The sequence below is a fragment of the Balaenoptera musculus genome, chromosome 20, assembly GCF_009873245.2.
Source record: "Balaenoptera musculus isolate JJ_BM4_2016_0621 chromosome 20, mBalMus1.pri.v3, whole genome shotgun sequence".
NCBI lineage: Eukaryota > Metazoa > Chordata > Mammalia > Artiodactyla > Balaenopteridae > Balaenoptera > Balaenoptera musculus.
In genome coordinates, this window is record NC_045804.1 from 58,652,956 (window position 1) to 58,675,130 (window position 22,175).

At 63.0% G+C, this 22,175-nt stretch overlaps 1 protein-coding gene and 1 non-coding gene across 7 annotated transcripts; one reads left to right on the forward strand and one right to left on the reverse strand.

The window, feature by feature from the left end:
* Positions 1-175: 175 nt before the first annotated feature.
* DRC3 (dynein regulatory complex subunit 3) lies at positions 176-21,855 on the reverse strand. 6 transcript variants are annotated; one of them, XM_036838265.1, is made up of 14 exons: positions 21,541-21,855; positions 21,080-21,190; positions 20,127-20,288; positions 17,284-17,400; positions 14,869-15,035; positions 12,261-12,407; positions 9,555-9,674; positions 8,906-9,018; positions 7,700-7,874; positions 6,770-6,901; positions 5,074-5,144; positions 3,883-4,006; positions 894-1,025; positions 176-726 (listed from the first exon to the last, which is right to left on the reverse strand). In XM_036838265.1, the coding sequence occupies exons 3-14, from the start codon at positions 20,281-20,283 to the stop codon at positions 613-615; spliced, it is 1,569 nt and encodes a 522-aa protein (XP_036694160.1). In that variant the 5' UTR covers positions 20,284-20,288; positions 21,080-21,190; positions 21,541-21,855; the 3' UTR covers positions 176-612. The 6 variants fall into 6 exon arrangements, with proteins under 6 accessions (XP_036694160.1, XP_036694158.1, XP_036694157.1 ...); XM_036838263.1 differs by having other exon boundaries at positions 589-1,025; positions 21,080-21,159; positions 21,541-21,854; XM_036838262.1 differs by having other exon boundaries at positions 589-1,025; positions 21,541-21,854.
* On the forward strand, positions 11,197-11,269 carry TRNAG-CCC. Its single transcript has one exon. It is a non-coding gene; the product is annotated as a tRNA-Gly (tRNA).
* Positions 21,856-22,175: the final 320 nt, after the last annotated feature.

Genomic DNA, 22,175 nt, shown 5'->3' on the forward strand with positions numbered 1-22,175 from the left:
AAATAATATATTTAAAAAAATAGAAAGTAAACAATGTTTGTTGTTTCTGGGATAAAAGCCTGGGCAAGGCCACCTGATGTGCACATGACCTGCTCAGGGATCCCAAGGTCCTCCTGACAGGGCCACTCACAGGGCTCCAGACTGCAGGCGGGGTCTCTGGGTGTCTGGGCCCAGGTCAAGGAGCAGGAAGAGTGTGCGAGTTTGGGGCACAAAGGCCTCAGAGCTGCTGGGCCTTGCTCGCCCCCCTTCCGGGGGCCCTGGCCACCTCACCACAAGCCCCCACCCCACACCGTGAGTGTGCTCGCCAGAGGTACTGTCACATCCCCACCTCATGGGTGACGCCCAGCTGTGCTCTCAGCTGTGGAGGGTCCTTGGGTCCCCGCGGCCTCCGCCTCGGTGGGCTGGCCGGGCCCCCAGGCTGTGCTGGGAGCTGTACCTGGGGAAGGGCCTGCCCTGGGCGCCGCGGAGGGGCGGCCGAGAGCCTAGGAGTCGCTCTCAGAAGACGCCAACTGCTCAGATGTGGACACAGAGGATGGAGAAAGGTAACCAAAGTCCTTTATTTCTCTCTGCCTGTGAAGGTCGGGGGTCGGGGGGGAGGGCTGGGCCGCAGCCCTAGTCCAGGAGGTCGCTGCACTCCAGGCTGTCCAGCTCGCTCTGCACGTGGTCGATGTACTGGTTGATCTCCTTCACGCGCCTGCGGTTCCTCATGATCTCGTCCTTGTGAATCTGAGGGGCAGACGGCGGCCGGCCTGTCAGGCGGGGATCGTGAGCCTGCCTTCCTGACTCCGTTCCTCCCTGCTCCAGCCCTGCGTGCGCGTCTGCGCCGGGGCGGGTGGCGGGCCTCCAGCGTGGGGTACTGCTGCCGGGAGACGCCTGCCCTTGGCCGCGCTCACCTTGTCCACCAGGTGTGCGCACCAGGAGTTGACCTTGGTCACCAGCTCATCCTCCCGATTGTCGATCTTCAGGAGGTGGATGTCGTGTGAGGCCCCGACCGCGTTAACGATCGTGTCCTTGTCGACAAAGAGCTGGGGAGCAAGGAGGAGCAGGTGAGGGCCTGGACCCGCCCCGAGCGCAGAGGCGCTGGAGCCAGAGAGGACGGGGCTCAGCTCCCCGCAGGTGGAGGCGGTACCCAGCCCGCATCCTGCTTCCTCGGGCCCGTCTCGGGTGACCACGCCGTCGGCCCAGCAGCACCAGTGCCCGGAAAGGGCCCCTGGGCGGCGGGGCAGTCCCTGTGGGGAGCGTGCCCTCCCCAAGAGAAGGCAGGGCCGCCCCAGCCACCTCACCAAGGTTCTCCAGTCTGACTTGCCTGAAACTTGCCCGTCGGGTGGGCAGCACGAGGCTGGCCGAGGGGCACAGGGCTCCTCTGAGGACAGAAGTCCCACAAACCAATGGGTCTCTACTGCCCCTCACGTCAACCCAGTCGGACCTGGGGTCCCATCTGGGCTCCTGCCTTGTTCCCACCCGCTTCCCCGCCGTGGACGACGCTGTGGGACGCGGCCCTCGCCAGGCCCAGCTGGTTCCAGGTGTTCACACGTGAACAGGCCACATGTGCCCAGCGCGGCTGCGGGTCCATGTGGTCACTTCCCAGAGTGGGGAGGCCTTCACTGGCGGCTGCTTCAGCTTTAAGCGGAGGCGCTTCGTGTCGCCAGCGATGGCGAGGGACCTGAAAGCTCTGCGTTGTAGAGAGGGCGCGGGCGGGTGTGTACACGTGGGTTTCTCTCTCCTTCGGGAGTGGTTAACCTAATGATCTCCAGAATACAGTCTATGGATTTTGAAATGTTAGCGTCTCTGCAAAAAGAGTGTTCTGAGACCCTGTTACTAATACGCTCACTGATGGTTAGAAACAGAAACCAGACTTTTATCGCCGAGGGCCTCGTCTGAAAGTCCCTGTCCTGCCATGTCCACCACCCACACGCTCCCTGTCATCTCTGAGCCTCGGTTTCCTCGCCTGTGAAAGGGAACCACACTGGCACCTATCTCACTGTGTCGGCTTGGAGATGAAAAGGGCAAATACACATCCCGAGCTGCTCAGGCAGCTGGCCCTCGGGAGGCCCTCGGTCCCTGTCGGCTCCTTGTGATTATTCCGCTTTACAGTCAGGGCTTGCTGCCCCATGTTTTGTTGCTTAAACATAAGGAGACGGTGTAGCATCTCCTGCTACAGGTGTTCCTAAAGGACAGAGCTGACGGGCCTGCAGAGGGAGGGGCGTCCAGCGGGCTCGGCCGGCTGCCCCGTGAGGCCTCCAGGGTGGCACCCGATACCAGTGCTGCCCGGGAGCCCAAGGCAGCCCCTTAGCCCAGAGGCAGAGCCCCATTACCCTGGGGCCTGGGGCCACGGGCAGACCCAGAACGCCCACTGTGTCTACAGTGAGGGCACAGTGCCCGGGCTCGGCATCTCAGACTAAGGTTTGAATCCAGACCCGTCCTCACAAGACGAGGTGTCCTCACATCTTGGGTGTTTACCGAACTCCTCTGAGACCCTGTCTCCCCAGCTGTCCCATCTGCAGACCGGGTGGGAAAGCCACTTTCCGGGGTCCTTTGGTGAGTTAACCAAGCCCGTGCGGGCCCCACCCAGTCAGCAGCCTGGGTGTCCCGGGGCCGCGGGAACAGGTGCAGAGCCACCCTGGAAGCACCCGCCCAGGCTGCTCACCTCCCGTTGACTTCGGGGCCTCCTTTTCTGCGTGTCCCAGTCCTCAGAGAGGTGTCACAGACCCCGGAGCCTTGCGTCAAAAACTCCACGACCGCTAGGTGGTCTGCCAGGCAGCTCCAGGGTGGGCTCCTGGGGGCAGCCTTGCTTCAGGCTCGGGAAGGTGACCTCTCCCAGTGTCTGGGTGTTTGAGGAGGCCCTGCCACCTTGCCGCTGCACTGGTGACTGTCTCTGCCCCTGACAGAGGCTGCGGGGTCGGAACTGCTGGTCCCCGCCTGCGGGACTCCGCCAGCACCTGACAGTGGGCGTGGTGAACCCGGCACCCCGGGCGGGGGCTGAGCGCAGTGGGGAAGAGGCCACTCCTGCCTTCCCCGGGGGCCTGTATGTAGTGTGAAGAGTAACCTAAGCAAGTCGACGCAAACACGATAGCTTGGAACCGTGACAGCGGCTCTGACAAGGATGAACGGCTGTGACGGAGAGACAGTGGGCCTTTGGGAAGGTGATGGGGGGCCTCTCCAAGGAGCTGGGTGTGAGCTGAGATCTGAAAGACGGGGAGGAGCCGGGTGCACGGAGGCCTGGGGGAAGAGTGTGTCAGGGGGCGGGGCGCGGCGGAGACCTTGCTCCAGGACTCACTGGGGGGAAGGAGTCCCAGGGTCTCTGGCTGCTGCGTGGAGAAGAGCAGTAACGCCAGGGTCCCGCAAAGGGGGGTGGTAGCTTGCCTTGGTGGAACGCGGAGGAGGAGAGAGGTGAGGGGGGCAGGGAATGGTGAAGGAAGGAAAGTGGGTGCCCTTCGCAGAGACACAGCCCACCCATTGCCGGCCCCCAGCGCAGGAGACCTGGAGCCCCGCGAGCGGGCAGAGACCCCAGCGGTGCTTCCCGCTATAGAGACTCGGGGCTGAGACGACCTTCCGGGGAAATCTCGGACCTCAACCTCTATTTGTCGCTGCCTCTCTTAGAAGGTGCCAGAAGCCCCACAGAAATGAGCTTTGGGAAAGCAACCTCTCGGTAAGTTGAAAGCACTTAATTATCACAAGCTCCTCTGTAGCTGGGCTGCACTGGGTGCCCACCAGCTGCTTTGCTTGTTAGCCTATTTCGCCTTCCTACCGTCCCTCTTGCAGATGAGGAGACTGAAGCTCTGGCAGGTTTTTCAGGCTTTACGGGGGCCGCGGGGCGGGGCTGCGTCTGCCTGGCGCCCGGGCCGCCCCGCCCACCGGGCCCGGCCCCACCCCTGCGCTTACCGAGCGCACGGCGTCCGGCAGGTCCTCGTCCAGCTCGCCCTTGACTATCTTCTCCAGGGTGCTGATGGCGATCTCCAGGAGCTTCTCGTGGTGGTGGTTCTCCAGGTCCCGGCACTGAGCCATCGTGCAGCGCGAGTTAAGCCAAGGCCGGGCTGGAGCAGGCCGGGCGCGCCCTCCCCTGTGCTGGGCCCCGTGCATCCCCGCCTTCAGAGCCCTCCGACTCGCCCGCCACGCACCCGCTCTGGGTCCCTCCTGGTCCGCTCCCCTCCAGCGCTTTCTCCCCGCAGCGCAGCAGCCGGAGTCCCGGCCCGCCCCTGCTGTGCTGGCGGCGCTCACACTCCGTTGTGACCTAAAGGCCTCCTCTTGGAACCGCCTCTCCCCGTCCTCTGGGCCTTTGCATAGGCTGCCTCCTGAGCCTGCCTGGGACGCCCTCCCCACCTTTCCAGCCCATCCCTCTGGCCCACCCTCAGGTCCTCACTTAGTGGACCCTCCTTCAGGGAGTCTCCCGGCCCGGCCTCCGGTTGGCTGCTCCCATAGCTCTGTCACCCAGCGGGACTGTGGGCCCAGGAGGGCAGGACTGGGATGGACTTCAGGGCCCTGAGTTCAGCTGGCAAAAGGTCAGGCGTGCCCCCAACGTTGGTTCCTAACCTGACATCTAACCCATCTCCTTGTAGATGATGTATTTGTCAGTGGCTTCAGCACAGAGGTCGCCCCACCCCCAGGGCGTGTGCACCTGCAGTACTGGGGGAGGGTGGATTCTGGGTGTGGTCTCCCGGTGAAGTCACTCACTAGAGCGCAGACGGGCCAGGACTCGTGCTGCGCGCAGCGGCCTGTGGAGCCGCCCAGTGGGCATCCAGACTTCTACTCTCATAAGGCGCCTTTGTGCTGAGGGTCCGGAAATACTCCTCGAACATTCCAGGTGGTTGGCAAATCTCCATCCTTTGAAGGTGGGCTGTTTTCCTTGGTGGCAGTGGGAGGGGGCAGGCATGTGACCGCACAGGGAGCCACCTGGAAGGGACCCCACTTAATTGCATCCTGCTTAGCTGTGAAGAAGCTGTGCCCTTCTGTGCCTTTTGTTTAAAATGCAGGCGACTCCCCCCAGCCCCCTGCAGGCGGGGAGCAGTGGTGCGGGCCCTGAGAGCCCCGCGGCCTGCAGCGCCTTCCCGCAGAGGGGCATCAAGGAAAGGATATAGGCTTTGGACGTTTTCGACAAAGAGTCCCACCAAGTCGATGATGTTCCTTTCAAACATGTTAATAGTCTCCTGGAAATGATAAAGAACATGCATATTTAGACATGAACTCCACCGAACTGCACCAGAGCAAAAGTGCTCCTTACCACTCAGCGGGCAGTGACCGCAGACCTTGAGGGTAAAGACCACCCACCTGACCTTCCCCAGGTGGCGCTGTGAGCCGACCCTGCCTCTCTCCCGACGGCTGCCCCCAGCCGTCACCCTCCAGCCACTTTGCCTCGGTCACCCCCCGGGGCTTGAGTGCAACGCCTTCTCCAGGCCTTTGCCTGTGCTGGTCTCTCTGCCAGGAGCCCCCCGCCAACAGGCACACACAGAGCTCACCCCGTCCTTGGGGTTCTCAGTGGCATCTGCCTCCGTCACCCCCAGAGAAACGGGAGGGTCGCTAGGAGCCAGGCTGCCTGCCAGCTCCACTACTGGCTGTAACTCGGAACGTTGTTAACTTCCCTGGGCCTCAACTTCCCACCTGTGAAATGGGTTCCCTTCGCATAGTACGTGTCTCACGAGGTTGTGGTGAAGCAGAAACGGGTTTCTTCACACAAAATGCTTTGCAAGGTGCCTGGCAGAGAGGAAACCCTCGGGAATGCCGGCTGTTACCCCAGGCCTCGCCTCTCACCTGCAAGGCTCCCACCTCCCTCCCTGAGGGCACCCCTGTATTGCTGCATCGAATGCTGAGCAAGGCGCCCGGGCCTCACCCAGAGGCCCTGGGGAGGGCTGCTACCCAGTGAGCCCACAGCGTGGGTCACGCCCCCGACCTACTCTAGACTCGAGGGGCTGCAGGGTGGGCCGACGGCACAGGGAATGCGCCTGAATCCGAGGACTGTCTACAGACTGAGCTAATTATACATTTTTCAAATGTGTGTAAACCCTCTTGTAATGAAAAAACTGTAGGGCCATTGAAAAGCACGGCTCCACTTGGTAGCTGTTTGGCGGCTAGTGAGTCAAGCACAGGTTCTGGTGAACTGCGGGATGTTGACGAGGGGTCCTCCTGCTCGGAAAGGTTGGGAGCCGCTCACTGCCTGAGCCTCCCGACGCCCCGCAGACGTGCTCTGCGGCCCGGGGCCTCCCCGGCGGGCAGCGAGCGTCTGCTCCGCGATGTGCTGGGAACCTGGCCGAGGGGGCATCGAGGAGGCGCTGGCTGGGGGGCCACGGCAGCACGCGGGAGGTTCCGCTCGTCACTGCTCTGCAGGCCGCGGCCCCGGCCGCCAGCTGCCTGGTAGACACACAGGTCGGCCTGGCCGCCCCGGATTTCACGTAGCGGCACTTCGTTAGGCTCCTCGCTCGCCCCGAGATGCAGCGACTACCGGCTGCAGCGCCGGGAGCCTTCGTTCTATCCCAGAGTGGGGGGTGAAGGGCGGGGTCCATTTTGTTCCTCGACAGCCCCTTGGGTCTAATAAAGGACTCTCCCTGCCGAGATCCTGCACTCTTCCTAGACGGGGAGACCATTCCAGAGGTGCGAGCTCACCCCTCATGCTGCACGAGGGCCACTTGTCATCCCAATGACTGAAAAGCACCAGAAGCACAGAAAGCTTTCGTGTGACCCGCCGAGTGGCCCCCGGGAAGGTGCTCCCTCGCCAGGTTCCCGCACAGGAGCCGGGCAGGGCCGCCGCGTCACACGTGTTCCCGGGGCCCCGCCTCACCTCCAGCTGCTCCACCAGCTGCATCTCCAGCGTCATGAGCACGTTGGCCAGCTCGGTGATGTCCTCGCTGTACTCCGCCATCTTTATCTCGAAGTTGGTCAGTTCAGACTCGTCTCGGGTGGAGCTTAAACTCTGGAAACAAAACCTGTGCTCTAGGAATCCACAATTAAGTGTAATTCCTGAAGTGACAGGCGGCAATTTGGTTTTGTGGGCCGGAACTTGGATTCTGGGGTCGGACTGCCCAAGTCTGAGTGTCAGCTCCACCCCCTCCACGTCAGAGGCTGTCAGAGCAGAGGCTCCACCAGCTGGTGAGTTATTAGGCGTGGAAGGAACGATGGCTTCAGACTCATGTGGACCTGAATTGGGACCCGGCTGGGTCACCGTGGGACCTCGAGTGACTCCCGTCTCCTCGGGTGCAGGGGCAGAGAGCCTGAGCTTCACGAAGCCTGGGGATGGGGCGCTGTCTGTGAGGTCCTGGCTCACAATGGGCTGACTCCCAGCCCAGCGGGGCTCTGTGGGGGAGGTTGGAACACAAGGTGGGCCCTGTCTTGGGGGAAGCCAGCTGGACCCCCGCAGCATCCCGTGTGCAAGTAGCTGCCAGGTCCGTCTGCAATGAGAGGTGCTCGTGGGCTGGAGAGCACGGGGGTCCGAGCCGCACCCAGTAGCAGCCGTTCACTGACGAGGGGCCTGGGGGCTCGGCCGGCAGACGCAGTGTCAGTGGAGTGACCAGGCGTGACTGGGGGGCGAAGGGTGTTTGTGGTCGTGGCCACCCCATCTGGAGGAAGATCAGGCTCCTTCCCTATATCAAGCCTGACCCGAAAGCAAGCAGCTTGCCCCGTGGGTCTCGGGTCGTCAGCGGTGGAGGGGCCGGGCCTCTGGCGGGTGGGCACCTGGAGCGGGAGGAGGGAAGGGGCTCGGGGCAGGGCCTACCAGCAAGTGCTTCTCCTCGAACTTGGCGATCTTGTGCTTGCCCTGCTCCTGCTTTTCCTGGACGGCCTCCTGGACACACCCCATGAAGGTGTCGAGCTCTGCCTTCCGCTTCTTCTGCTGCTTCAGGCCGTACTCGAAGATGTTCAGGCAGATGATGACGAACTTGTCCTTGTAGGTGAGTGGCCGTTAAGGAAGCTCACAGCTGCCTGGGGGGGCGCACATGGGGGTGGAAGCAGCTCCCGTAGCAGAGCTGCAGTTGGGATTTGGAGTATGAATCGGTGGTTGGGCATCTCCACCCTCAGCCTGAGGGATTCAGGGAGGGTCCTGCGTGGTGGGGGTGGGGCGACAGAGCAGAGGAGAGACCCCCGGGGGACCTGAAGGGGTCAGGAGCCCGGAGAGGGGGGAGCGGCCAGGGAGCTGAGCAGCGTGTGTTTCTGTCTCTGGGGTCCTGCTGTCCAGGCCGTCTCTGTGCTCGGCGGCCACAGGTGCACAGGGAGGCTGCGGAGGTCAGGGCCGCAGGCTCGGGGCACAGAGCCCCAGGTTCAAGGCCTGGCCCCGCAGCTGCTTCTGTGGCCTCCTCACTGCTCTGGGCTGAGGGTTCCACATCTGCAGCGCCTGCCACACGAGGGGCGCTTAGGTGCTGAGGTCAGGCGGGGCTGCAGCCGAGGGCCAGGCTGGGAGGAGAGCCGACCCCTCCCCGCTCTCCTGAGCCGTGGGTGTTTAGGAGCGGGTTTCTCTCTGTGACTCGCTGTCTCTGCTCCGCGTCCACCCCGAGTCCCTCAGCCACGATGACAAGCGCCTACCACATCCTCTGGGGGAAGGGATGCAGGCTCAGCCCACACTCCTAACTGCGCAACCTGGACAATTCACCCTCTCCAAGCTCAGCTTCCCCAACTACGAGAAGGTAGTTGGGGTCCAGTATAGCACCCACCCCATGGGGTGGTTGAAACAGTTTTAAATGCTGGATGCAAAGCGCACAGCAGGAGCCCATAAACAAGGTAATGAGGGTCAGAGTCACAGACACGGTCAGCCAGCCTCCATCTCTGGCAGCCTGGGCCCTGCTGACCAGATACCCACGTGTCCCTGCGCTCACAGCCGACCTGGTTCTCGAGGCCCTGGGTGTGCCACCTGAGGCCCAGAGTGGAAGCGGAGCCCCCCGGACTCCCACGCCCAGGCCCTGGGGGCGGCCGTGACCCGGAAGGGTATGTCTGCAAGAGCTCGCGCACGCCGGGCAGGTGGGACAGCTGGCTACCCTCCACGTCCTCGGCGTACATGCTGTCCCACAGGGAGGGGCCGCTCAGGTGCTCCACGAAGGCCGCCTGAGGTCAGAGACACAGTGGGCTCCCTGGGCAGGGCCCTACGCTGGGCACCGGGGCCAAGGGCGCCCGGCCCTCGGGAAGGCAGGCTGGGGAAAGGCAGGCGATGGGCCCGGCACAGGCGGGGGTCCAGAGGCAGAAAACTGAAGGGTGCCCAGCTTGGTCCGGCCAGAGGAGAGGCACACGGAGAGGAATGAGCTTTTCTGGCTGCCCACCACCCCCCCACCCCCTGCCAGGAACCAGCCAGGGGTCTTAAGGACAGGGGCTGCTCTGAGAGATGGTTTCGGCACAGAGTCCCCGGCCCTTGTGCTGGAGGGGGGCCTGGGGGCCGTGGGATGAGGAGGGGCAGGTCAGCGTGCTGCCCTGACTGAGGTTCTGGCAGCCCAGCGGCCCTGGGCACCAGCTATTCTCAATCAAAGGACAGGCTCTGGGGGCCTGGGCCCTGCTGACCTTCACGGCACTGGCCCATGACCGGCAGCAGCATCCTCGGGCGGGGCGGGGCGGGGCGGGGCGGGAGGGGTGGGGAGCGGGCCTCGTACCTCGTGCTCCGCCAGCTCCTCCCGCCGGGCCCGCTCGTCCTCCAGCCGGGCCTGCATCAGGCTCTCCCGGTGCTTCAGCTCGTCGACGCTGTACTGGTGCTTCATCTCCGCCAGCTCTTTCTGTTGGAGGATCGCGAAGCGGCATCGTCACCAGGGTCGTGGGGGCCCTCCTAGCCGCTGGCCTCTGCCATGCCGTGGCCTCCCCAGCGTGGGCGGGGATCCCCTCCCCGCGGCCCTTGCCAAGTATTCTGAGCCTCAGGGAGATCAGTGGGGGAAGCAGCACGGGCAGGCCGAGGGTCCGTGGGACGTCCCTGGGGTGGAGGCGCCCAGCGCAGACTCGGCCGCTCCCCCAGGCCTCCCTGGCCAGGCTCTGGCCCCCTTGTAGGGCTGCACAAGGGAGAGGTGCAGTGGGTACCCGAGCCACAGGCCTGGGCGTGAGGTCTCGGCCCTCGGCTCTGGGCCCTGCCACCTCCGGCCCTCCTCCACCCGTCCTGAGTATCCCCCTGCCTGCGCTGGGGGCTGCTGGAGCCCCAGGTGACATCGCCTGTGCTAAGGCTTCAGGTACAAGCACCGCCGACCCTCTGTGCTCCGGTATCTGCTCCCCCCACCCCCGCCCCCTCCTCTCTCTCAGGACCACGGCCTGCGCGCCCTGCCCTCTCCCTCTTACGCTGTAAGCCCCATGCCAGCTTCCAGGTCCCTGAATGCTCATCACATCCTGAACTCTGCTGAAAACCACAGGGTTCTCCACAGGCCTCCGTCTCAGCAGGACAAGCCCTGCATCCCAGCGTCGCCCTCCTGCCTGTCTCCGCCCCCCAACACAGAAAGCCCCCCAAGCTCACAGCCTCCACCCGTTCGTGTGCTCTGCTGGGACTGTCCACCGTTCCTCAGGGCTGCGCCAGCCTTCAGGCACAGCCCTGGGCCCGATGGAAACGGGGAGGCACCCCGGGAGCCTGCCCTCAGCCCTGGTCGGCCTCGGCTGGGCCCGGCTGTCCTGCTGCCCGAGCCTGGCAGCACCAGCAGGTGAGGGAGGGGCTTGGGGCTGGCCCGGGGACAGGCAGCAGCATGGACAGGGGTCGAGGTGCCCCTGCTTCGCGGGGCTCTGCTCTTACCACCTTTCCCTCATCACTGATCTTGGTGCTTCCAGGCAAAGCCTCTGAGCTGCGGAAGGGGGCTTTGCTTCCCGCAGCACAACGGGGTGCCAGGCTGGGCGGCCTGCCCCCTGTGGAATCTTCTGGGGAAGAGGAGAAACTGGCTGGGGAGGGGCTCGGGAACCGTGCGGCGTCCGGCTGTGCATGTTTTGTTTTTTGTTTTTTGGGGTTTTTTAAAATATTTATTTTATTTATTTATTTGGTTGTGCTGGTTCCTTAATTGCAGTACGTGGGCTCCTTAGTTGTGGCATGCAAACTCTTGGTTGCGACATGCATGTGGGATCTAGTTCCCTGACCAGGGATCGAACCTGGGCCCCCTGCATTGGGAGCTCAGAGTCTTAACCACTGTGCCACCAGGGAAATCCCTGTGCATGGTTTTATGATGAGTGAAATACACCCCAGCAGCTCTTCGGCCTATTCCAAGCATTTGAGCCCACGCTGCCTTTCAAATTATTGTCTAAATGCAAAAAATAAGACTTGAGAGTCTTGGGACTTCCCTGGTGGTCCAGCGGTTAAGACTCTGCGCTCCCAACGCAGGGGGCCCGGGTTCGATCCCTGGTCAGGGAACTAGATCCCAAGTGCTGCAACTAAGACCCGGCGCAGCCAAATAAATAAATAAATAAATATTAAAAAAAAAAAAAAAAAAAGACTTGAGAGTCTTAGAATTCAAGATTTCAGATTCTTGTCCTGTTCCGGGACAAGAGAAGGCCATGGTCGGAGGAGGGGCAACTCTCTGGGCACCCCGCCCCCGGCTGCTCCCCGTGGACCCCCCAGGAAGACGCCCGTGAGCGGAGGGCTCCACGCTTGGCAGGCGGTGTGGCAGCCAGGACGGCAGCGTCAGCACCGAGCCCCGGGGGCCAGCCCCCTGCCTGCTTCCGCTGGGCTCTCCCCGAGCCCCGCATCAGCTCAGGGCCCCCCCAGGCACGGGCTCCTTTCTCCCAGGAAAGGCACCAGCTCCCAGGGGGAGGGGTGGGCAGGTCCCTGTCCCCCCACCGCCCGCGCCCAGCACGCAGGGACATCCCGGTCCTGCCGCCAGAGGCCTCGTGTCGGGCGGGGTTCTTTTTCCAGGGGGCAGAGCACCCACAAGCGTCATGCTGCGAAGGGCGGGAAGCTCACAGCAGGGGGCGGGATAGAGGCAGGGGCGGCCAGGCCGGGCCGGGCAGTGGACTGGGGAGGGGGCTTCCTCCCGGCCCTGCTGCCAGACCGCCGGGCCCAGCTCCCCGCTCAGCACCCCGGCCGCGGGGTCCCGGGGGCCTCTCTCTGGGGCCGGTGCCCTCGGCTCGGAGGGCGCTACCGTGAGCGGTCGTGGCGTGGAGGCGAGTCCTGACTCTGCCCTGAGCTGCTGACCCCGCTAATCGCCCACCCTCGCTTGGTCCCCCGACTTGTTCACCCAGAAAAGCAGACAGCGGCCTCGAGGTGGGAGGTGGCATGACAGCGATGGGGGCAGTAAAGGCACCTCGAGGAGGGCCGCCCTCCCCTCCTCCTGTGGACGCGCCCCTCCCCAGACGCCGGGGCCTGCACGCTGACCGCGGAGCTGGACGCACGAGGGCCACGCTACCTTTTGGTCGTCGATGCGCCGGAAGTCCAGGTACACCAGGTCGGGGAGGTAGGCACAGATGCACGTCCTGTAGTCCTCGGCCTCGGCGACCGGGTTCCCCGAGAGGCTGAGCGTCCGCAGGTCCTTGAACCGCCGCAGGTAGATGATCTGGGGGAGGGGGGGTCGCCTGTGTCCTCTGCCCGCGCTGGGCGGAGCCACGAGGGAGGAGCCACGGGCTTTGCCCAGGACCCGTGGACCTGGGTCCCCATCTCCTCTTCTGTAAGGTGGGTGCAGGGATGTGGTGCGTAGGTGTCAAGAGGACCAAATGCCACACGCTGTGAGGGCCTCCACCTGCTCCCATAACGCCCTGGCTGTGCCCATCGCTGCTGCTCTCAGAACGGGCGGCCTTTTCCAGCTGTAAAGTGCTGTGCAAGGCCCAGCGCTCTTAAATTCAATGGAACCTGATTTACAGTTGGCCTGGACCAACTGGGTGGCAGCTAGTGGGACGTCCACTGACGGCCGTTTATTCTTCCTGTTGTTAGTAACCGGGGGAAAGTCAGCAAGATGCCAGTACCTCATCTGACAGCATCTCCTGTGCTTTCCTGAAGGAGTGTCTTTGTCATTTGTTTATTCGTTCAACAAAGATCACTAAGCACCTACCAGGCCTCAGGCACGTGCCAGGCCTTAGGGACACAGTGGGAACAAAGCCCTTATAGCAAGAGCTGGCACTCTAAGGCAGGGGACAAGAATGTTTTAAAAGTAAGTAGAATCATTGCTGTTTGTTGTAAGTGCTAGAAGAACTCAAAGGGGGAGGGGGTGGAGAGGGGGCCTTAGGGACCACGACAGGGGGTTTTCAGTTAGGACTGAGGCCTCTGAGGCCTGAGGGAGCAGCCAGGGAAGAGCAGGGGCGAGTGCATTCCCAGAAGCAAAACCAGCACAAGCAAAGGCCCTGAGGCAGGAAAGAGGGTCCTGCACCAGGAACTCAGCAAGGCCAGGGGAGGGAATGGAGCGTCCACGGCGGGGCGGGGCATGGCCTGAGAGCCAGTGTCCCCTCCACGCCCAGGCCTGGACCCGCGTCCAGTAAAGTCTGCGGTGTCCGAGGGACGACAAGTCAGAGGGGATCTGCTCACGTGTGGCCCTGGGTACTGGACCGACCCAGACAGGAACAGCTCAAGACACTCAGAAAGGTTTTCACAAGCACGATTTGGGGCTATTGGGGTGTGCCCTTAATCTGAAAATCCCTGAATAAGCATCATTTCCTGCAGAGCTCTCCTGTGCCCGGTCCTGTAGCAGCTGCTCAACCCTAACTGACTCAGCCCTCACACCGGCCTGCCCCGCAGGCCACCGCTCTTCCGTACAGATGGGCACGCGGGCCCCGGGCGCTGAGTCCCCGGCCCAAGGCCAGGCGGCCGGGAGCCCGTTAAACCTCAGCTCTCCACTTACACCTCCCTCAGCTGTCCTGTGTGCCCCCGTCCCACAGGGCAGAGGGCAGCTGAGCAATCAGGTCTTGAACCCTGACAAGAGGTGGGTTGGGTTTACAGCCTCCCAGACCACACGGCCTCCGGGGTCTGGCCCTCAAACACAGGTGAGCAGCCGGCACCTGACCCGCCCCAGGCCTTTCACCTACACCGCCTGGCCCGCCCACCCCTCTGGTCTCGGTCGGGTGGGTGAGGGCCCGTCACACCGAGGGGCACCGTGGGGGAGGCTTCTCCTGCTCTCTGTGCTGCTAGCTGTGGATGAGGAAGCCTGCGGCCGGCACTGCTGGACCAGCCCCGGGGAGCATCAGCCCAGGGCAACGCCAAGGGCAGCTGAGCTGAGAGGTGGGCCCGCCCCCTCCACGCAGCCCCTGCTCCGGCCTCGGCCGTGGCTGCGGCGGACGCGGCTGCAGCGCCCGTCTCACCCCTGCTCTCACCCCGAGCCCCACCCTGCAGCGAGGCCGGGACGTGGCTCAGCCGCGGGGACAGGACTGGGGCTGATGCCTGGGCCCCGGCCCTCAGGTGTTCACTTCCGGACGCCCGCCCAGCGGCACGGAGCCCCCATCACGCACGGCAGCAGTGTCTGTCACACACCTGCACGGTGGCTCCGGTTGCCCCGGGGTCACCCAGCGGCACCCAGGGCCCTGCCCCGGCCCTGCTGCCAGCTCACAGGGAGTGTTGGCAGGGGGAGCCTCTCTGGTCCACAGGCAAACCTCCATCCCTGCTGCACTCATTCGTGCGGGGGTGAGGGGGTGTTCCCTCTGAAACGCAGGCCTGCCCTGGGCACACACAGCGTAGAGCCCCCCACGGCTCTCCTCCGCCGCTCTGCTGCCTGGCCCTGGGCACCGCCCTGCACCCACACCCCGACCCTTCCAGTGACCCGGGGCTGTTGTTGGCCTCTGTCCCCAGTGAGCACGAGCCAGACGCCCCACGGCCGAGGGGTCCCCACCCCAGCAAATGTCTGCTGGGTGAGTGCGGGGGCAGGGAAGGAAAGATCCCACCGGGACAGGGGCACAAACGGACCCACACGGGGGCTCTCGTGGGCTAAGCTGGTGTGTGAACGTCATCGAGTCTGGAATTCTGGCTTTTCTGGGACAAGGGGAAGGTCGGAGGCTCAGCCCGCGGTCCCCCCGCCCCCCGGCGCCCTCGCTCACGTTCATCATGTTGCCGATCTGGTTGTTGCCCAGCGACAGCACCTGCAGCTTGGCCAGCGCGTCCAGCGAGTCGATCTTGGAGATCCGGTTGTTGAACAGGCTCAGGTCCTCCAGGTTCACCAGCGTGTCCAGCCCCTCGATGGCCTCAATGTTGTTGAAGGACAGGTCTGGAGGACGGCTCTGGGTTAGGGTGACCGTCCTGAAACCAACCCCCCCGCCCCCCCGGCTCTGCTGCCACCTTCCCGGCCCCGGACTCGGGCAAAGGCTCGCGTCTGTGCGGCCCTCGTCCCGGGATGGAAACTCCCTGGTGGGTCGGGGCAGCGCACCTTGGGGTGGGGGAGCCCCGTGCGGGCCGGGCTGCCCCAAACTCCAGGCCCAGCCCCGGCTGAGACCTCAGGACCCCCTCTAGCCCAAGTTTCTCGTCTTTGGGAATAAAACTGCTTTTTCGCCACCACGGGTTTGGGGGTTTGGTTGGGGTTGGTGTCCTTGAACACCGATGGCCCAGAGGCCCAAACTGGGAACTTTTCAAGAGCTTCAGCTAAAGCCCTCATGTGTAAAGGGGACTCAGGAAGTCGGTTTGGCCTCCCTGGCGCCTCAGGGGATGCTCACCCGGGACACTCTCCCTACGCCAGGCCCTCCCCGGGCGTTTGCTCGTTTGTCATCGCCTGCATCTTAGGGCTGAGGGAGCCAAGGTTCAAAGGGGCCTGGTGGTCACGTGCTCAAGATCAAGAGCACGTAAGGAAGGCAGGGTGCAGAGGGCAGAGGTAACGTGTACAGAACCGGCTAGCACGTTGGCAGAGCGGGACCTGAACCGGGTCAGCCTGCTTCCTTTCGCGCCTGCAGCCGGGCTCTGCTCTTTGCAGGCGTGCTGGTAAACGTTTAACAAGGCGGTAGGCGCGGGCAGCCCTGATCTGTAGCGCTTGCTGACTTTGGTGGTGTAAATACTCCCACTGTGGCCAATTTCAAGCTACCAACAGGACGGGCCTGAGTGTAAAGCTGGGACAAGATGTGGACAGTCAGCTTCTGGGGGCAGTGCCAGCCGGCTCCCGCTCGCCCCCAGCGCCGGGACAGCTGACCGGGCCACAAGCCGGGCCTGTGCTTGCAGGCGGGGGCAGTGCACGTGGCTGGACAAAGGCAGGCTTCTGACTCTCTGAGGGGGTAGCCTGACCTCTTGCCAGAACTTTCCCCTCTGGCTCTCTCGGCCCCCCCCCCACACACAGAACACTGGGCATCACAGGGGCATCTCATGGGGACCCGTGACCCTTGTTTTATGTCTGCGAGACTGCAGGGCCTGGGAGCTCTTGCCTAAAAGCAGGGCCTTCAGAGGGGGTGAGGCTCAGGGTCTAGGCTGACCCGCCCCCCTCCTCCTCCATCTCCTGGTGGTGCAGGTGGGCCGCCGAGCCCGGGACTCAGCATTAACGGGTGCTGGGCTGCCGGGAGGGCTTGTCTGGGCGAGACCTGGGCCCGGCAGTCAGGAGACCTGGCTCTGGTCTGCTCTGCTGCCGGTACATGCAGCTCCAAGTCCACCAGCCCCTCAGCCTCTGCACCCGTGAGATGACACTGTAATCCTGCCCCGGGGGGATTGCTGTGGTCTGGCAGCCGTCCTCACAACCACAGCTGAGTGTCCTGCAAGCTGGGAGGGACCTCGATGCCCCAGGTTGCCTGTATTGGGAAGCAGCCTGACAGGATGGAGGGGACGTGGCTTTGGGATCAGACAGGCGTGGGTCTCGTCCCAGCTCTGCTGCGTCTTGGTCACGGAGCTCTGGGCGGTGCCCCGGCCTCTGGAGCCCCTAGGGTGGCTGGGAGGGCCAAAGAAGCCCTCTCAGTGGGCTCGGGAGCTCCCAGCCAGCCCCGCCCCTCGTTAGGTGCCCGCTGCCAGACGTGAGGATGCCGCCCGAGGCCGGCAGGTGGACGCAGTTCGGCAAAGCCCCTGCCGCCTTGGCAGTGAGGGCCGGACGCCTGGAGTCACGCGAGCCCCCTGCTCGCTGTGACCTCAGTTTGCTCCCGTCCACAGTGGGGTTGCTGTGCGGTTAGAAGGCCTCGCACGGAAAGCGCACGGGCCGTGCCTAGCAGGTAGAAAGTGCTCAGCGCACGCTAGCACGGGGCTGGTTAGTTCTGGTTTGATCTGGGCCCCCCAAATAGCAGGGCCCTCAGTTATCTGTCAGCCTGAGTCTAGAGTACCTAGACGGAGTCCAGGCTGCTGCCATGAGCCCTCCCAGACTGGGAGGTCTGACAGCTGGGGCAGACGTTCTGCCCTGTGGTGTCCAAGCACGTACGTGCTGAGCTTTGCCCAGCGCAGGCCCAGCAGACGGAGCTCCTGCTGCACCGGGGCCGCCCCGGGGCTGGCAGGGAAGTTCACCTGGGGGCAGCCTCGGGAGGCGTCACCGCGGGCTGGGGGACGCGCGGGGGCCTCACCCAGCCAGACCAGGCGTGTGAGGTTCTCCAGGCCCTCGATCTTCTCGATGACGTTGTTGTCCAGCTGCAGCTTCCGCAGGTTCTCAAACTGCCAGAGGCTGTCGATGCGGAGGATGTCTGAAACGACATTGGACGTGCTTTGGCTGGTTCCGGCCCGGGTCAGGGTTAGGGTATAGTTCCAGCGTCTTGGGGGCCGGATGACTGATGCTGACCGTGGGAGAGGCCCCAGAGCCCCGCTGCCTTCCCCGGAGCGCAGGGAGCCCTGGAGGTGTGGGCCCAGCTCCGCGGAGCTCGGGGTCCCTGTTGGTGCTGCCGTCTGGGGCCACCACAGGGCTGGGTGGGCCCACGCAGGGTGGAGGGGGGCGGGCCCTCCAGGGCGGGGACTCACAGGGCTCCCCCTCGGAACACCTGGGCTCAGGACACAGGGCACGGGCAGGGCCCCCCGGGGTGACAAACAGAACTGAGGCTGCAGGGGTGGCCAGTCAACTAGTGGAGCCGTTTGGAGGGTGCTCTGGCCACATGGACGGAAATAGTTAATGTCTGTGCCCACTGACCCTGCAATGTCTCCACCTGGAATCACACGCTGTGCGAGTGCCCGAGGATGAGGCCCCGAATGTCCATATACGGGGAGGGGATGAATCGCCCCCCAGAGGCAGCTCCTGACGTCACTGAAGTGCCTGACCCCACGGCCGCTGAAGACCACCCCCTGGTCAGGCAGCCGACCCATCCCCTTGCTCCTGAGCCAGGCGGAGCTTGGTCTCTGCCACAGCTGCCAAGAGCTCTGAGTAACGCTTAGTGTGACAAGCACACACTGTGTGTGTAAAACTCTAGAGGCCTGACCTTGTCCCCGGTTCTCTTAGAAACCACAGAGAGCTGTTGTTTACATGCCCCTTTTTCTATGTTTGCTTCTGTAATGATTCCCAAAACATAAAGTTAGAATATGCTCATTAAAAGAACTGAAATAATATAGAAGTGAAAGGAGTTAAAAAAAAAAAAAGCCCTTAATAGTCACATATTCTGGGCAGCCGTTTCAATATTTATTCAGACGGGCAGGCGCCCCTCCCAGCTGCCCACCCCAAGCTGGGTCTCGGTGCGGGGGCAGTGGGCAGCATTTCTCTGACCCAGGGCCCTGTCCCTCCCGGTCCCCAGGGCCGGCTGGGATGGAGTCTCTTCCCCAGCTCTGTGGCCACATTTCCTGGAATGATACCAGCCCCACCTGTGTTTCTGGGGCAGGGCCCAGCCCCGCCCCTGGATCTCCTGGTCTGGATTTTCCTTCTCTGGCCCTGGCCTTAGACCTACGGCCTTGGGTGTGGTTGACCCTGCAGACACCAGCCCTGGGTGGCTCCCCCACTCCTGGGCACCCTGCCTGGCGCACCTGTGTGCTGGCTCTCCTCTAGGCATCAGCAGTTCGCGTGGAAAAGCCAGAACGACACGAAAGAGCCAGATGTATTTGACAGCATGACAGGGCTGCCCAAAAAGCCCATTCAATCTTCAACATAGACACGGGATCTGCCTCTGCTGCCACCGGCTTGGTGCAGCCTGTTGTCATGGCCCCCTGTCCCTCCTCTGCTCAGGACCTCCCTGGGCTCCTGCCTCACGCACTCAAAGCCAGACACCTTCTCTCGCCCCCGAGGCTGATGCCAGCTGATCCCCGCCTGACCTCTGACCTGCGTCCGCACAGGTGCGCCTGCCCAAGGGCCTTGGCACCGGCTGTTCCCTCTGCCTCGACCGATTTGCCCGGGGCTCCATGTGGCTCCCAGCCTCACCTCCTCCGTGTCTTGGCTCACCTGTCACCTATGTGCTGAGGCCCCTGCCCACCCGACCACACTGCACCCCACCCCCCTTCTCTCCTCTCTTGGCTCTACTTCTCTCAACAGCACACGTGTCCCCCTCCCTCGAAGGTCAGCTCCACGAGTCCCTGGTGCGCAGAGGAGCACCCTGCCCGCGACAGGCATCTGCTACGTAGTGGGGGAGGGGCCGCAGAAGGAGGTCTGAAGACCACTCCGCCTTCCCTTTAGCCCTTTCCCGCTGAGAGCCTCGGGGGGCCCCCCTGCTCTGGGCGGCCTGGGGGCTCCATGAGGCCGGGCCGGGCCTGCCGTGCGCACCACATCCCCGGGCTGACTCAGTAACTCCTCGTGGTCGACTGGGTGACCCGGCAGGCCAGCGTGGAGGCCCAGGACACAGCAGGAACGTGAATCAGCCCGGTCCCTCTGCTGTGACCGGCCCGCGCCGGACATGAGGGGTCATGGGACCCCCGCCCACCCGTCCTGCTTCCTCACCTACACCCTCTGCCCGACTCGCTGGCCTCCTTTAGTGAGCCGGGCACCGGGCCTGTGCTGTCTGGTCTCGTCCTCCCAACCAGCGCCTGAGACACGGATTCCAGTCACGCCGGTTCACAGGTGGGGTGCTGAGGACCTGCCTGGTCCCGAGCCACATCTCCCCCAGGCTGTCCTGTGCTCCGGAGGGGACGCCCCCCTTCTGTTTCCAGTCCCTCCTCTGAAGCTGCTCCCCCAGCACGTGGTCCTCCGCTGACCCCGCACCTTCCTGGCCACGCGGACCACCCTCCTAGGTCCCCCCCACCTTTGGGGACCAGCGTGGCCTTTGGGGCTCACTTAAGACTTGGAACGGGAGGATGTTACCTTGTTTTGTTCTTATTCAGAACTGGGAGTGTTGTGGCTGTTCTGGTGCTACCCACGCTCGGCATCAGGCTTTAAAACCGCCCGTGCTGGTCCCATGCCTTCTGACGCAGGCAGCCCGAGTGCGACCGCGGACGGCGGACCACGCATGGAATCGGGGCCCCCTGTGCCCGCCCCGCCCCACCCCACCCCACCCAGGATACGCACTCTGGAAGTCCAGCTGCAGGGACAGGACGTCCTTGAAGAGGACGCCCTCCTGCTTGGCCAGCTGCCCAGCCTCGTCTCGCGGGCCCTGCTCCCCAACGGCCAGCTTGAGCATCTCATCATCCATCACCCTGGGCTCCATGTTGCACAGCCGGTTCATCCTCTCTGGAAAACACCACGTGTAATGAGTAGCCGCTACACGCTGTGAATAAAACTGATCTCCTTATCTCTGTTTCAGACCTGAATCAGACAATTATACAAATCTTTAATTACAAACCATGACAAGTTTGTAGGTGTAGGGGGGTGACACCATACATGCAGGGACCTGTGCTGGCCAGGGGAGACCCCGCTGAGACCTGGAGGACGAGCAGGAAAGAAGGAAAAGGGGTCTGCGTGGTGAGGGTCCTGAGGTGGGAGAGGAGGAGACAGGTTCCACTGTGGCTGAAGCGATGCAGGGCTGGAGAGGCCTGCAGGAGTGTGGTGGTTATCCTAGGATCCCCGGGAAGCTCCTGGGGCTGACTAAGGGCAGGGACGTGATCAGACTTTAATTTTAAGAAGCTCATTCTGGCTTGTAGTACCAAGAACAGCAAGAGTCGTGAGGCGAGAGGTGACGGGGGTGGAGGTAAGATGTGGATTTTAGAGACCTCTAGGAACTTAATTTACATGAAGGACTGATTCTCCGCAGTTTTCAGGTAAGAAAATGGAAGCAGGTTAGAAAGGTCACGTTACATGCCCACGTGGATACATCTAGTACGCGGCAGAGGCAGGAGGACAGGCCTCCAGAGCCCATTTTCCTAATCACGATTCAACTGTGCCCAGGCACACTGTGGGTCATTCTCACAGTTCACACTGTTTCCCACAGCTGTTCGGGGTTGGGGCCAAAACCCCAACACTCCTTCCCAAGGGGGTTTTATCAGTAATTCACCACCACCCAGCCCCTGTGGCTGCTGACTTGCCTGACAATAGTGTTGTGGTGGGCGGGGAAAGCAGCAGAGAACCTTACACCTCCTCACAGAGAAACAGATCCTGAATTGTCCTGTGAAACAAGACCTTGGGATCAACTGGACCTGGAAAATAGAGCGCCTATTGGCCGTGAATTAATAAGAGAAACCCCACCCTTTACTGAGTGCTCACTGCGAGCTAGAGCACGTTCATGATCAAATTACAGGTCAGCTCTGAGAGCCATTAGAGAAGGGAGCCCTAATGCCCTGATTTTCCAGACAGGGAAACTGAGGCCTGGGAAGGGAGCTGCTGACAAGGGACAGACATGGACCCGGGCATCCACCTTCCAAGCCAAAACCCTTCACCAAGAGGAAGTCTAGGTCTAAGGAAGAGGAACAAGTTAGCGGCAGTTGAGAGGTCGGACAGAGGGTCAGTAATGCCCTCCTGAAGAAGCATCTAACGGTGGGCCGGGTACCTCTCTCTGGCCCGGAGGCCGGGGGTGGGACCTCAAAGGTCTCTCTGGGGCATGCGCCCGAAGGGAAGGCTTCCTCAGCTTCTCTCCCCACAAGGCCTGAAGGCCCTGATCGGCGTGCGGCCGGGAGGGGATGCCAGGGGCCTGCGCGCTCTCTTCCAGGTGGGGCGGCCGGCGGGCTCCTCCGGGAAAAGGTCAAGTCCTCCCGCAGCCTCTCGGCCGCGGGCTCTCAGAGTCGCCGGCACTGTACGCAGCCGGCACCTCCTCGCTGAGCCCGGTTGCTAGGGGAACCAAGCGCCGCACTCCTTTGCTAGGGGGAAGTCAGGGAGTAGACATCCTGGGTTAAAGTTGACGACCACGTGATCACATTTCTGGGCGGGGAAAGCCTCCCAGAACCAGTTAGCCGTAGAGAAAACAAATGCTTGTCCAATCAGCACTTTCTATGGGCGGGGAACTTACTAGCTTTGCCCATCCCCGGTCCCCCTCTTGGGTGACTGACTGGACTCTTGTCCAATAACATTAAGGACTCCCTGGATTGACCAATACATAAATGAATCAAAATACACAGACTCGCGTTGGGAGGCGGGCCGGGGGGGGTGACGGAGATTCCTGTGACCTAGGTCACCGCCCCGCCCAAT